Raw genomic sequence first — 15,709 nt, 5'->3', positions numbered from 1 at the left:
CTGCCAGCTGCCCCTAATTCTCTACTCTGGCACATGAACAATTAAAGCCTTTTTTTTTTTTTAGTATTATTTTTTTTTTTTAACTGATAAAATTACACTTTTTCTAGCCTGGAAGACTCCCCAAATAAGGCTTGGGTTTAAGGCAGTCAAGATTCAGGAAAATATTTATTCAAATTGCAGAAGAAAACAGAATTCTCACTTATTCCCTGCAATAAGAATGAATGTAGCTCTTACAGTTATAAAATATCATGAAACATAGGCATCTCCTTTGCTTGGCCATATGATTAACATACAAGGCAATTACAATCTCTCACCTAAACCAGTGCACACACAGTACATCCACTTTTCTCTTCAGGCTGTTAACACTGCTTTACCAGGTGGCTTACTCTGAAGCATCACATCTGAACACAGGTCCTGGTAATCCCTCTAGGTAAGGCTAAAGTAAACATTCTTGGATGTAAGAAAGATTTACTGTTCATTAATTACTCAGATTACAATGATACCTGTTAAATTGTTCTCCCAGGGACAGGCTGCTAACATTGCCAGAACTTCATTAAAACACTGAAATTTCTCAACAATGTAAAAAGAAGAGATTTGTATTGTTCTCCACCCATAGGGGACAGCAGGCCTGAAACTGTGATTGCTTAAAGGGAAAGGTTGTGCCTAGTGTGGCAATCTCATATATTTGGTTTGAGAATAACACCTACTCAATTGCATTTCACAGGTACAAGCAAAGAATGCCTAGCTTGTAACTCTGTGGTGCTTCAGCATGAGATAGGTATGCTGTTAGTCGTTTACTGTTAAGTCACATGCCTTTATAACATCCTTGGGAATGGACACTTACTACTATGGAAATTTAATAGATGGGAACTTAAGGAACCTCACTGACAGAAGATTCTTGATGTCAGAAATCTACATTTATTCTTTACTCACCAGAAAGCTGCCCTTAATGTCTTGTTTTTAGTGAACTGCTCAGGAACTTAGCCCATTTTCTGAGCTCTGCTGGTATTCAAGAAATGCCTACCAGATACTTGGTACTGTGTACTACCTAACCAATACTGGCAGAGGAACAGACGTATGTCAGGATGTGTATCCTCATGGAATCTTACTTCCGCCTTTCTAGAGAAGCAGATCTTCATGTGGTATCCTTCCTCACCATCTTACGTTTCTTACTGAAACAGTTTCACCTTGTATAAATTAATTGCAACTTATTATAGGAGAATAAGGAGGAAAAGATTCTTCAGCCTCAGTGTTCCAGGATAATCAGGCAGCTTACTATTTTAACACAGATTTTCATGTTTCACATATAATAGCACAGTCATTAGAACAAGCAAGTGCAACAAGCCACACATGCACAAACTCACTCTAGCCATTCACTGAGCAGCATTCAGTGTGTCAGCATCCTTGTTGGATCAGGCCCTGGGGTTAGAAGAACAAGAGAATGACCAGAGCTTGAGGGCCTGTTAGCTTCCTAGCATTAGGAGTTACTTGTTTTATGCATCCCCACTAGCAGAAACATGTACAGGAGATGTGGGATACCTACAAAGTTAGAAAGCAGCACCTGAGACGAAGTACTGAGGTCCCCATAAAGCTTTAACATCGGGCTCCAGTGCCTAAGTCCCTTTTGGATCTTCCCAAGAAAAGGCAACTTTTCTCTTTCTAAGGATGGAGTGCTCTCACCTTTGCAGGCTAAGAGTAAAGGCTTCAGCAGTTCTGTATTGTTCAGTGATTTTAGTATTCACTGTGAGAAATGCTTTAGAGGCACTTACATGAGATGGTCTATTATAAGGCCAGATTGCCCCAACTTCTAGTATGCATTTGAAGTTCTTCCCAAGTGCTAAGTCTGGAAAAATCACAGCTACAAAGTAGAACATAATGGTTAAGCAGGACGCTGATTGGCATACTATGAATAGCTAAGACTGACCAAAGGTACATAAATGACAATTATAAACGACAGTTAGAATATTTATCTGGCATTAACAGTTACATTTGTCATAGTGAGGCACTACATTATTGTTATACAACTTTATGCAAGATCAAACTTCTATTCTCAACTCTGAAAGAGACTTGATTTTTCAAATTAAGTTACAGGGTTATAGCTCTAGTCTTTAATGTGATTGGAAATGTTGTCTTAGCTCCGCTGAGCATATTGGCACTTGTCTCTTGCCTAAACCTCTTTGTGATTGTTGTGGTTTAGCCCAGCAGGCAGCTGAACACCACACAGCCATTTGCTCACTCCCCCCCTCAGTGGGATGGGGAGAGAATCGGGGGAGAAAAAAAAAGAAAATTTGTGGGTTGAGATAAAGACAGTTTAATAGGACAGAAAAGGAAGGGAAAATAATAATAATGATAAAAGAATAATCAAGTGATGCACAATGCAATTGCTCACCACCCGCCGACCGATGCCCAGCCAGTTCCCGAGCAGTGGTCCCCGCCTCCCAGTCAGCTCCCCCCAGTTTATATACTGAGCATAACGTCACATGGTATGGAATATCCCTTTGGCCAGTTTGGGTCAGCTGTCCTGGCTGTGCCCCCTCCCAGCTTCTCGCTGGCAAGGCGTGAGGAGCTGAAAAGTCCTTGACTAGTGTAAGCACTGCTTAGCAACAACTAGAACATCGGTGTGTTATCAACATTGTTCTCATACTAAATCCAAAACACAGCACTGTACCAGCTACTAGGAAGGAAATTAACTCTATCCCAGCCGAAACCAGGACAGTGATTTGGTATCCAGACATCCCTGTTACAGAAACCCCTGAGAGCCCAATATAGCAGTCTGTCCAAAACACAGTGGTGTTAACACAAAGCACATCTCACAGCGACGTTCAATTAAACAGCCAGTCAAGGAGCCTGAATTCATGGTGCTCACATTTTCATAAAGCATTGTAGTAACAGCAGTTGCTCTGAAGTATGAGATCTAAGTCGTAAAGCCGCCTCAGTCAGAAGAAATTTAAATTCACATTTTAACAAAGAGAAGGCCAACAGAAAAAGGTTGTATGGAGACCCTGTGCTTTCCCATCCTGAAGATGGGAAACCTATGGTAAATGAGTATTTACATGACAGAAGAAAGAATACGGGGAACGCGACAATAGCCCGTGGATGAGAATGCTCTCTGAAATAGTGGGAGTCCTGGATTCAAATCCTGATTCTCATGTCTCTTGCTGAATTTTAATGGGGAGAAATAGTAGGATGGGCATCTAGCTTGAGGGTTGAATCATGAAACCTGCAGAGAGACAGGCACCTTACTTCAGTCTGCAGGAAAATTTTGAAGAGTCTGCTTTTGCTGATCTAAGCATGTGCTGTCACCAGCTGGATAATTTCCCGTGCTCCTCAGTGCTCTGTTGCATATTCCTGCAGTCTACCTTGTGTTGGTATTAGCAGCTGGGTGGCTGTATAGTAAAACAGAACAGCTTGTTTACTCATGCTCTGAAAAAAGAAAAAAAGATTAGTTTTCAGCCAGACTAGCAAGCTGATCCATTTAGTGGAGCTGCATAATCACCAGAACCAATTGCATAACTGAAGAGAGAATGCATACTGGAGGATGCGGGTAGTATCACCCCTTTCAGGGCAGCAAAATCTTATCCTGCTGAAACCATACTCCAGAGAGGGACAAAGCCTAAAACATAACCCTGTCTTCAGCACTTCACTATCAGCTAATTGTTCTTTGTTCAGTGTCGTGGTTTAACCTCAGTCGGCAACTGAGCACCACACAGCCGCTCGCTCACTCCCTCCCCACCCCCAGTGGGATGGGGGAAAGAATCTGAAGCGTGGAAGTGAGAAAACTTGTGGGTTGAGATAAAAACAGTTTAATAATTGAAATAAAATAAAATACTACTAATAATAATAGAAATAAGAAGAATATACAAAGCAAGTGATGCACAATGCAATTGCTCACCACCTGCCGACTGATGCTCAGCCAGTCCCCGAGCAGCGGCCCCCCTGGCCAGCTTTCCCCAGTTTATGTACTGAGCATGACGTCACGTGGTATGGAATAGCCAGTTTGGGGCAGCTGTTCTGGCTGTGCCCCCCCCCAGCTTCTTGTGCACCTCCAGTCTTCTCAGTCAGTAGAGCATGGGAAGCTGAAAAGTCCTTGACTAGTGTAAGCACTACCTAGCAACAACTAAAACATGGGTGTGTTACCAACATTATTCTCATGCTAAATCCAAACACAGCACTGTACCAGCTGCTAGGAAGAAAATTAACTCTATCCCAGCCGAAACCAGGACATTCAGTATAGTTGTTTTTGTGCATTTTATAACCACTGCTGTAACTATGAGCCTAGGAGCTCAATTCACAGGAATGAGGATGGCATTACATACATACCTGAGGGCTTTGATGCATACTCCCCCAGCAAACAGCTGCAGTCAAATTGCTGTGGAGCTGTTTGTTACTGCTCTTTGATCAGAGGTTATGAACCCCACAGCAGAGCCAGTGGAATGGGTGCAGGCATCTGCTATTCTCAGAGCAAAGTACAGATGGAGGTCAGAGAGGTTTAACTGCTGGATCTGTCATGAAGCTGTTTGGGTGAATGCATACACTCTAGTCTGCCAGTCCCAGTACAGGCACAAGTAACCTCCAAAGAGATACAGTGGGCAGGGAGGAGAAGTAGCACTGCAGAAACCAGTTAAAGGCTGTTAACATCCTTAAGCCCACGCAGCAAATGATGTTACCCCCTAAAGACCCATTTTGTGGGGCTAGCACTTTCACTAAGCAATAACAAAAACTGTCGTTAACTCTTGCTGAGAAGTGAGATCACAGGACTTTCATGTTGATGGATTCATAAGAATGGGTAAAGATTGAATTTAAATAGTTACAGTTTGTTAACACTGCAGCTACTCCAATGTGATTTATTTTCTACTTTATAGCATACAAATTAGTCTTCAGTAACAACCAAATTAGCAAAACACAGTTGACTGCACAGATTAGACCTGTTTATAATACTTTTTACATTCACCCTTTTAATCTATAATGCTTTAGTTCATCTATTACTATAAATCCGTCAGAAAAAAAAAATCTTACATAGATTTTTTTGAACTGATTACGCAACAAAAGTAGGAAACTGTCAGTTCTATGTTGCTCCTCAATGCTCAGGAAAAGTGCTGCAGATAAAAATATTAATTTCTGGTAAGTTTCAGTTCCTTTATACCTCTCTATGTACTAGCCTGCCAACCCACCCTTCATCCTCACAGATGATCTATGATAATTTGCCTTGGAATTTTTCTCAAAACAATGAATATCCAGGAGTAGTATTAAGCTAGCAGCACAACCATTTTTACTTTCAAACAGCCTGTCACATTGTATTTAATAAAGAACTACATATACCATCAAGCATCTACTTATGAACAATAAGCATTCATGACCTAGCTAAGTATAATCCTAAATCTATAGTACTGTGATACTGGAATCTACTGTGGTACTGCTTCTCAGTTTGAGTATCTCCTCCCACAACCCTCAAAAATGCAACTTCTGTAGCCAGCATTTAAATCACTAACTCGCTATTAGTTAATTCAGGACAATACAGTATTATCTATGATTTTTTGTATTTACAAACACAAAAAAACCCCCTTATGTCCCCCCTCTCTCCCTCCCCCCCATAAAAGTAGACAGTAGGCTTCTCAAACATCAAGAAAAATGACTCACTGCTTGAGGAATTATGCCACCTTTAAGAAGTCTTAACATCCAGAACTTGGATCCTCCCCACCAAATATTACTTGGCATAATAAGAATACAAGACAGTCTACATCACGCACAAGGTAAACTTCAGAAAGAAAATTAACCAACAGTTGAACCGCGATGGGTATAGTCAGAATGCGTCAAGAAAGCTCTTGTAATGACACAGGTCTGGTGATAGCAGCAAGAAAGCAAATTAATATGGAGAAAACATTTATAAAACAACAAACTACATATTTGAAGAAAGTATAAAGCACCCTTAATGGCAGGAGAAGAGGAAAAAAACACCAGTATTATTCTGATTTCAGAGGTAGGAGGTAGGAAAAGGAGCATGCCTATACATGGAAGAAGGCTTTAGATAGACCAGAGAGTACTTCAAAAATTGCTGTAGTATGTAGCGAGTATAAGCAAGATATCTATTTGGTTTGGAGGTGATTTTGTGAATTTTTTGTGAAATGGCTTCAGCACTATCTGATACTAGCCCTTAGCAAAACTCATCCTAAAACCTACTTTAAGCCTCAGATGAAATTACTTTTGCATGGGGCAGAAGTGAGGGGCAGGAAGGGGTGCAGGAGAATTTGGGTGACGAGTGAAAACAACCTGCCTAAAAACCTTGTTTATCCCACAGAGCTGAAGAGAATCTAATTTGTCAAGGTCCTGTGCAACAACAGAGAACCTATACAGCAATTTAAGTGAAGGCTATGAGTAAAATGAATGTGCTAACATAGCCTGTGGAAATTAACATGAAGGCAAACATTCTTCAGACTTTCAAACAATAAAACATCCAGATCCTAAAATTCTATGTGAGAGAAATTACTTAGTTTATATTTCCGTTTCAGTTTTGCAATTACAAGCTGATCTAATATTATGGTTGCTTAATATAACATTATGAAATACTACTATAACATGTAAATGTCTGTATGTAAATATGTAATTTCAGTTACACTGACATTCTACAAAGACTAAATACAGTCTGCAAATGCAGACAGAAGATCAGACTTAAGTGTACACTTTCACAAAAAGCCTTTCTCCTGTTGGGAGGGTTAGGTTCTGTAACAATCTCTGTATGCTTGTCTTGGAAAAGTAACAACTTCAGGTTCTTCCCATCTGTACATAAGAATATTCAAATAAACCAAGGCCACTGGATTTCTTGCTAAACTGAATTTCTTATTCCTTAGGATCTTTAAATGACAAATGCTAAGAAAGTAGAAATATAAAATGCAACCCAACACCACAACTACATTCAAATGGCAGAGCTCACCGCTTTTTATATTTTACACAACACCAGCAATCAAAATAATAACTTAGCAACAAACAGAGTTAGAGCTGAAATGTATTTTGGAGTCGGCCTGGAAAGTATGCAAAGGGTGAAAATAAGAAAATTCCCGTTCATCTAACACATGAAAGTTTTTTCAGAGCTCTGAAATCACCATTTCTAACCAATAAACCCCCCTGACTTTTACAACACAATTGTTTCTGTAAAACTCTACCTGGGAGAAGTATAATAAAAAACTTTTCTTTCAAAGATTTTTCCCTATCCTGCTAGGGAAAAAAAAATCACCAGTAACAGGAATTCCCTGAACAACTGGCACACTTTGAAGTTGCTATTGCTTTTATTTCACAGACCACCACCTGTCACTGTAAACATATCGGCTAATTGCACCAAGAGAGCATTGTACCAGCAGGTGTATTTACCTAGGCTGATTCCAACTGTCAGGGGAAAAAAAGAAGAGAATGAAAACACAGCAAATATTGTTAAATGCACAAACATCTAAAAATGTTTGCTGCCCCATGCAGCAGCTCAAACAATAATAACAAAGCTAGCCATAAAATCCTGAGATTCTGCCACATCTGCTCCACGGACATTTCAGTAATGTTCTTTTGCTGTAAATTTAATGGAACTTATGTGGAGGAATGAACAGACCCCCCAGTGAGACCATCTGTAGTTCAGCGCTTAACGTATAACATACTACTTGTATATCAGAGCTAAAGTAAATTGAACTGTATCACTGATGTCTCCTTACACACACAGACTACAGATAATAGAACCGAAATCCTACACGTATTCTCTGTTTCAAAACAAGGATGAACAGAGCTGTTAATGAGTTACAACAGTCATGCAATAACTAAACCCAAACAACAAATGCTAAAAGAAGAATTTCTAAGTTAAAAAGCAATCAGCGCCACTGTTGTTTTTACCCTGTGAAGAGATACTATATAAACTGGAGTGAATCTATTATTATTTGTAGATTCCATCTGAAAGACCAACCTTGAATTCTCTGAAAATCTGAATTATTCCTGATTGAGGCAGCTACAGTTGAAACAATGCATTTCAGTGGTAACCTACAAACAGTGAAATGACAGGGAAGTTTTCTTCAATAAGTGCATACAAAACACTGTCAGGGTTCATATAGATTGCGTTATTAAAGAACAATTCAGTGGCATGCAAAAACATGGCATAGTTGGCTTTATTAGTCAGACCATTAAGCTAAGATTCTTTTTCTGTCTACATTGGGTGAAGCGATAATTTGGTAAGAAGTTTTAGAAATAGAAAAAAGCAGGCTAGCTAGAAGCTAATGAACTTAAAACACAGTTGGACTTAAAAAACCCCCACAACTTTACAGACAGGATGCATTCAACTGTACCACTAACTTGCAAATACTCATATTCTGTGTAGGTTTTTTGTCTTTTGTAGTAAAAGTTCAAGAGTAAAAACTTAAAAATACAAAATTACTTGAAAACAGAAACAGTAACATTTTTTTTTTTGCAACCACAGCAGAAACCGTCATAGAGTTTTTGCTTACTTTTGGCAAGGCTTTGTACTTGTAAAAAGCTTTCTTAAAAAAACCTCATGTGTCTGCTAAGCATTACTACTAACAACCTTTAAAGAAATATTTTTAATACAAAATATTGAGCAAATTATTTTTTAAATTCAGAATTCTGTCCATAACATCAGAACGGCACATGTATAAATATTATACTTTAATATACCGTCAAATTAACAATATATTAAAATAGATTACACAAACTAACCCTTTCATTTATGATAACTAATTCAGCATGACAAAGCAACCTACATTATTAAACCACACGTACATATGTCTCATGGAGACAAGTTCATGTATAGATGAGTTGACTATGCAGTAAGTTAGTGACTTCAGGTACACTGTTAAAGAGTACTCGTGATCTTTCAGCATGGGCACTCATAGCCTCTAGAGGCGTACGCTAGCCAGCACAGAGTGGCATAAGCATACTAGAAAGCAAGTCATAGATGTTCCCAACCTCTCTCAAAAATGAATCCTGGTGGATTCATCTGCAGCAGTTTGACACATTACCACCCAGCTGCCAGTACCAAACCTTATATGTTCACAATCCACAGTGCTATCTCCAAAGTAATAATCATTGGGATTCTATTAATCTATTTGCACTTCACTGCCTGAGTTATCTGAAGATACAGCAGCCATGGCAGAAGGGTTTTAGGTAGGACACGTAGAAAAGTTACCTTAAACCACTGCAGATATATTCAGTAAGAGCTTCTTTGACTAAAGCTTGTGCTACAAGATGCTCTAAAGATCCAGTGACAGAAGTGAATCACCAAATAAACTACTTTGTTGATGGAGTTCAACAGCAGGCCGTTAAAGATGGCTATTCTAGTTTGAGGGTTTTTTCCAACTTTCAAAGATACCAACTCAGAACATAAGGCAACAATCATTCTAAAGCACAGTACACAAGCATCTAAACAACCTTACTTATAAATGATACATTAAGGTGTGCTTTTATTACCCAATGATTTTATTCAAATAGACAAAGAATAATTAAAGTGTTTATGACAAGACATGCTCATTTTACTTGCTCCCTCCTTTTAACTTCTCCTAGCTCAAGTTTAGCAAAGATTCAATCAAATGATCAGCAAGCCACCAAGTTAAGAAAACAATCAAACGGATCTTCAAATACCTATGGAACAATCCTCAAGATGCTGAAGTTCTATTACGAATGAATCCTGGTATCGCTAGACACAGAAAGAGAAAGTGACAAACCCAGCTTCGTCAGCTGTAGGTAACTGTCATGCTCTACGTATGCAGCTGCTCCTTTGCAGGGGCAGATGAGCTACAGGAAAGGGCAAGCGCACAGCATATTAGTGACAAGGAAATCACTGTGATTAAGATTCGTAACTTCCACTACAAAAAAAGGTGGCAGGAAGATTTCCACCTGTCTTCACAGCCAGTTGGTCAACACAATACTCCCTGAAGGCCTTGTACTACCGAGGATGTTTGGATGTCCTCTCTATTCAAATGTATTCTCTCAGCTGTTGTGAAACAAGTTAGTAAGGTAAACAAGGAGATGCTCCTTATATCTTAATTAAAGCTTTGAAATCTGCTCCACTACTTTTCAACCCCCTTTCCTTGCTTTTCAGCATTTGCATGCAATTTTCTTTTCAAGAGAAAAGAAAACCTGGACTAAATCTTAGAAAGACAACTAAATATTCTCAAAATAAGCCTCATGTATAGAGGCAGAGCCCTTCCTGCTCCCTGCCCTTTATTCCAGATTTCTGCCAAATATGTTTTTAAATGGCAAAGCGAAGGTCCAGTTCAATGTTTACTATTCATCACTTTTGGCTACTTAGTTCTTATGAAAACAGACAGACTATAAGAGCCATTAGACACTTGGTTTCTTTGCACATGTATGACCACCTGCCCACTTTATGAGCTCCCCTTGAAAGTTTTTTTTTCCAGTGACCAAAGCTCTACTTTCCCCAAAAAGCAGGTGAAACTTGGTATTACTTGGAAGTAAATATACAACAGGTAACTTTTTGTGGTATTTAGAACCACAGTTTGATTGTCAGGTTTGCTAAAAATTTAAAAATTAAGTTGGGATGTAAGGTAATGCCTACTAAATTCATGACTTAAGAGACTTCAGTGGTGAAGCACATCAATTTCAGCCATTTCACTTAGATGTAGATTTTTAAACATTTTAGATGAATTGCCTATGCTAACTGTTTAAGTGTCAACACTAACTATAATTTTGCAACTATGTTCACTTCCCTCAAACTACATAGAGTCAGCTTTTTAAACCTCGCTCTAGATTATAGTACCAGTCTACGCTCATTTAGAAATAAGTTACCAAGAAAATCACGTTAGGAAACTACAGATTAAGCTTAGTTGCACTACACAAAGCCATAATAAAGTAGAAGATATTAAAAACAGTGAAGTAGTAGCTGCACCATCAACATACCTTTGTACTTGTTCACGATTATGCAACAGTGAAAATAAACAACCATTTAAAAAAGTTACACCTGGGGAACCTTAGCACTTTCCTCCTCTAATTTTATATGTTACTAGGACGAAAGAAATTAAATGCAATCTACTACTTGCTCAGTTGGCTGACTTAGCAATGGGCTAGAAACCATGAAGTGAAACTGAGTGAATCCTGGAATTTTATTACATGCAGCACCTAGGAAAGAAAAAAAAAAGTATAATTTGCCACATTTAGGATTAGTGTCTTTGTCATTGTACTTTATAATCTAAAACCTCAGTTATTAATTCTACTACAATGGTTTAATTATTCTTTTACAATCTGTTTAACCCAAGACTTCTTGAAAGTATTTAATTTTTAAGTAAAACTACAGTGCTGTTGACTGCTGTAGTGCAATTAATGCCCTTATAATACAACTCAAAACAGTAACATAAGTTAGGAAAATCTCTCTCTCTCTCTCTTTCAATCCTGATTAACTTAGTGAGTTCCTCCAACACTAACCTCTTAAACACAGAACTATGGGAAATAAGAGATCAAAGAACAGCAATAAGCAATCTAACTAAATAAGATATCTTGATTAGCAAATTATATTTCCTACTGATCTAAGAGTTCACTAATGAGATGCCTGGCACAATGACTGATCTTGGATTGCTTTGAAGCTATGCTTAACATTCACATTCTCCCTGCCTTATGCCATATCTAGGGGAGGCATAAGCATTCTTTTTCAAAACCTTCAAATTAATCATACACAGTTCAGGAAAACACATGAAGGTTGTAAATATTTTTGATTTTTACCAAGACTTGCATAAATTTTGTGAAAGTCTAAGACATCAAAACGCAAAGGAAAAATTAAAATATCTCAAGTCCACACTAGGACAGAGTTGCCCTGCTAACCAGCATTTGATATTATGAATGGCCAGTACTCCTGCAGTGTTCAAAGAATAATTAAAGACTTCTGCTTTAAAATCCACCTTCGGTTTTGTACTTCTGTGACCTAGTTAGGGTCAACAAGCTTTGTCTGTTAAGCAAAATACATACCATAACTTCCAGTTGTATTGGCACATATAACAGCGCCAAAGAACTTTGGAGCATACTTCTGGATTCTGGAAATAACTTTCTGACAGGCTACTGTTGGGTCTGTTCCCATCCTCATATACTCCACAGCTTGATAACTAAAAAAAACCAACCCCACACCCAGACAGTTAGCCATACTCAGGTTATATATTCTAAAATACCATTGAGAGAGAGACCTTGATTTCTTTGAACAATGGAAACACATGATAAATAATCTTCAGCCAAACTTTATATTGACAATTATTTCTCAAGTCCTACATGAAAAGTAATTAGAAACAGGACTAAAATGGACTGCAAGATGTCACCTGTGCCATCTATCATTCTAAGGCAGGACCAAGCCTGGGATAACTCTCTGATCATTTGCAGTAGAAGAGGCTAAGCAACAGATCAGTTAAAGAACTGCAAAGAAGCAGTTAAAAAGTTAGTGTGTTTTATTTTTCATTGCGTGATTAAGTTTGACGTTAAAAGTTATTAGTAGTTTTCAAAAAGGCCAATGTCAAGATAATTTTTTGAAGAAAATTGACCTCCAATATTACATTACTGATAAATTATTGATTTCAGTAAGCATTAAAAAAATCTTTCAGAAAAAACTTAAGTTTCTGAAAACCTCAAAATTGACACATTTTCTTTATTTCATGAATATGAAGGTACAATGTTTTGATCAAGACTTTGAGCCACTTTCAAATTTTTTGCAAGCCAATTTAAAAAAATTCTTACTCTAAATGAAGGAGTAATCAAAATGAACTTCCTTTGTATCTACAGTATCATTAGACAAATGACTATACGGGCATTGCTTGAGATGAATCAGTTGCATTTCCAAAATGTCCTCAGAGGCAAAAAAAATTACTTTTGTTGTCATTTTCTTTCAGAACCTGAAGATTAAAAGATAATGCCTAATATAACTTACAAGTGAACAACACTTGATTTTGTTTTGATGAAAGATGCATATACCAGGACCAACTCTTGCTACACTACGACTCATCTACAATAGCATTAACTATAGATGTTATCAAAGTACTGCAGAGGAGAACTTTCTTTGCATTTTGAGACTCCCTATTATCTTTGATTTATTCTAACAATCAAATCTAAAGATAACTCTCTGAATATAAAGCTGTATTTCACTGGGGTCTCTTCAGTAATCAAAAACTCACTAAGATGTTACTATCTCAGAGGAAGCGGACAGAAAATATTAGCGATTTTGCCCTTTATTTGACACTTCTCCTTCACTTCTGGCAGGTCAATTCTATTCTTTGTTTTCATGTGGGAATATCTAAATAACATGGAATTAGGAAAGATCTGTATCTGCAAGGAACCTGTGATTAACCATCTAGTCTGAGTTGTTTTCTAAAACTTGTTGGTGCAACATAAAATGTTTTAAGCATTACAGCCAAATCCTTCAGGCTGCTAAACTGTAATGTAAGGTTTTATTGATTAACCTCATAGTGGAGCTCAACTCACTACTACTGTTGGTATCTGATACTTCAGGATAACTCATGAAGTTGTCAGTTGCCTTTTATTTCAAGACTGGCTTGGAACAGCTTGAAACTCATTGAGGACATTTGTAAATATGCAACAGCTAGTAGGCATTCATAACTGCCAGAGCTTCAGAAAAAGCACCTGAGCAATACGAAGGCCACTGCTATATATTCCTTCAAGCATCAGTGCCCATTATGCTCAGCACAGACTTCCATAACTCATTCCTGCAGAGACCGACCCACAAGAATGACTGTCAAGACTCAGTGATGAAAACAGGCATATTTTATGCAGGTTATGTAACCACGACAACAGCACTAAAACACCTCTTCCAGTTTCAAATTAGATGCAATTACATAGGATTGTTACAGTGAGACCTCCCCACCCTCCTGAATAATCTGAGACTCACCCCTCATCCTTTCTACAATTTATAACACTTATTTCCCACACAACAAAACACTTTGAAGGAGAAAACTAATCAGTTCTGTTAAAAAGCATGCAGGTTGGGAATATACTCATTACCTGCCACCTGTTTGCTCACAGCTTGGCAGTATTAAGGGATCCCTCATCAAGATACTTAAGAAGTCACTTCTTTTAAGACAGATCATAAGGATGACTTGATTCTGCTACTGTTCTTTCCCCTTCCATTCCTTCCGTTACTCCCACTTCAGCAGCCAGTAAGTCAGACTGTCTTTTTAATCAATTACTTCATTTGCCGAGTTCACATTTTGCTAGAGAAAGCTAGCAAAGTCTGCCCTAAGGACTAACCTGGGTAAGAAGCGCATCATGACATCACCATCCCCAGTAGCTGCAGCTCCTCCGGCTGTACTATCTGCATAGGATCCCGCTCCAGCTATCGGAGAATCTCCTACACGGCTGCAGTGAACGATGGAAAAAACCCAAAAACTGGAAACTATAGAAAACCGTAATTTACTAATTCCAGTGGGATTGCATTAATGTAATAGCTCTTGGCGTGATATTGGCAAGTTCTTATGACTTGGGCACACTTTGTCAACCTTACTGCCTCCAGCTGGGTCAGCGTTAAACCCACAGCAGAACAGGTAAAGAGGTCACTCCACTGCAGTCAGAAGTCTTGTCTTAAAACTACTGATAAAAGTGATCTGTCATAACCTGACTGACCTGAGGCTTAATCCACCTCCAATGCACAACTGTTTGTTATTATACTGACTATAGTTAGGGCAGTAAGGTTTAGCCAGTGGGCAACAGTAAATAGCTGGGGACATTAATATGTTCAATAACTTGTTGCTAAATCCAGAAGTTGTCTGACTTGGTTGACAGACAAGATTTCTAACTGGGTAGAAAAAAATCTCAAAGACAAAATACAGGCCTGGGGCTCTGATTCTATGTACGTTTCTTCGGAGACTGTGCACCTCTCTGAAATACTTATTTGTCTCTGGTGCCTTGCCTTACAAATTGCCTCACAACTGTACCAGTTGTTTGTGTCTCTGTATGGTGAATTAAGCAAGCTGAAAAACAAGCATTCCCTCAAACAAACACAAATCATCTTGTAACTGAATCAGTTTCTCAGGATTAGGATTTATGGCAGTGCCCAGAAATAAGCAAGGCCATTTTGTGATCATCACAGCCTAAAACATATAACCTTTAGATAAGCTTAACATAGGAAATGAGGTGGGAAAAAAGCTTTTTTGTAAAACCAGAGATACTAACCCTGGAATTTTGTGGACTGCACCATTAGTGGATGTTCCAGAAGCAACGGTTCCGCTCCCACCGATTACAACCATACCTAAAATTTTCAACAGGGATGAAACATATTCAGAAACACTCCTAACAAATTTGTTAAATAGGCACCATAGTTATCAGACAGAACCACAATACCCAGACTATTCAAATTACTGATATCCTGAAATACAGAAAAGTCGTACTCTTAAAGAAAACAAGTTCTTTTTAAAACACATTTGGAAACTTTTTGGATGTATTACAAGAGCTCAAAAAGGAATCTAAAACAGTGAGTGCCACACTGTTCAGAGCTGTATGTTACTGCTGCACAAGCAGCCACTGTCTCCTGATACACACCTATGTTAACCAGTAGAGAACAAGTACCTGATAGCACCACATCCTGCACCAGTACCATCAGAACAAAGTTTGGAAATTATAAATGGTGCTTGATTAAAAGAGTCAGAAGGATGAGCTTAAATTTGGCAGGTGAAATACTGCCTACCAAAGTAACGAGAATTACATGACAGGAAATCAAATGTGTGGA

General features: G+C 38.3%; 1 protein-coding gene across 1 annotated transcript in view; it reads right to left on the bottom strand.

Annotated features, from left to right (window-relative positions):
* Positions 1 to 5,620: 5,620 nt before the first annotated feature.
* The window catches only part of AGA (aspartylglucosaminidase), a 148,531-nt gene continuing 138,442 nt past the window's right edge, over positions 5,621 to 15,709 (bottom strand). The window contains exons 7-10 of the mRNA XM_076337531.1: positions 15,157 to 15,232; positions 14,236 to 14,343; positions 11,959 to 12,092; positions 5,621 to 11,118 (exon numbers count right to left, since the gene is read on the bottom strand). Coding sequence (XP_076193646.1) covers positions 11,018 to 11,118; positions 11,959 to 12,092; positions 14,236 to 14,343; positions 15,157 to 15,232 — 419 coding nt within the window. The 3' untranslated portion in view covers positions 5,621 to 11,017. The remainder of the gene's footprint in view (positions 11,119 to 11,958; positions 12,093 to 14,235; positions 14,344 to 15,156; positions 15,233 to 15,709) is intronic.

This window comes from Aptenodytes patagonicus, chromosome 4 (assembly GCF_965638725.1).
Source record: "Aptenodytes patagonicus chromosome 4, bAptPat1.pri.cur, whole genome shotgun sequence".
NCBI classification, from domain to species: Eukaryota; Metazoa; Chordata; class Aves; order Sphenisciformes; family Spheniscidae; genus Aptenodytes; species Aptenodytes patagonicus.
The sequence above is the reverse complement of the archived record's forward strand: the minus strand, read 5'-3'. Positions and strand labels throughout refer to the sequence as shown.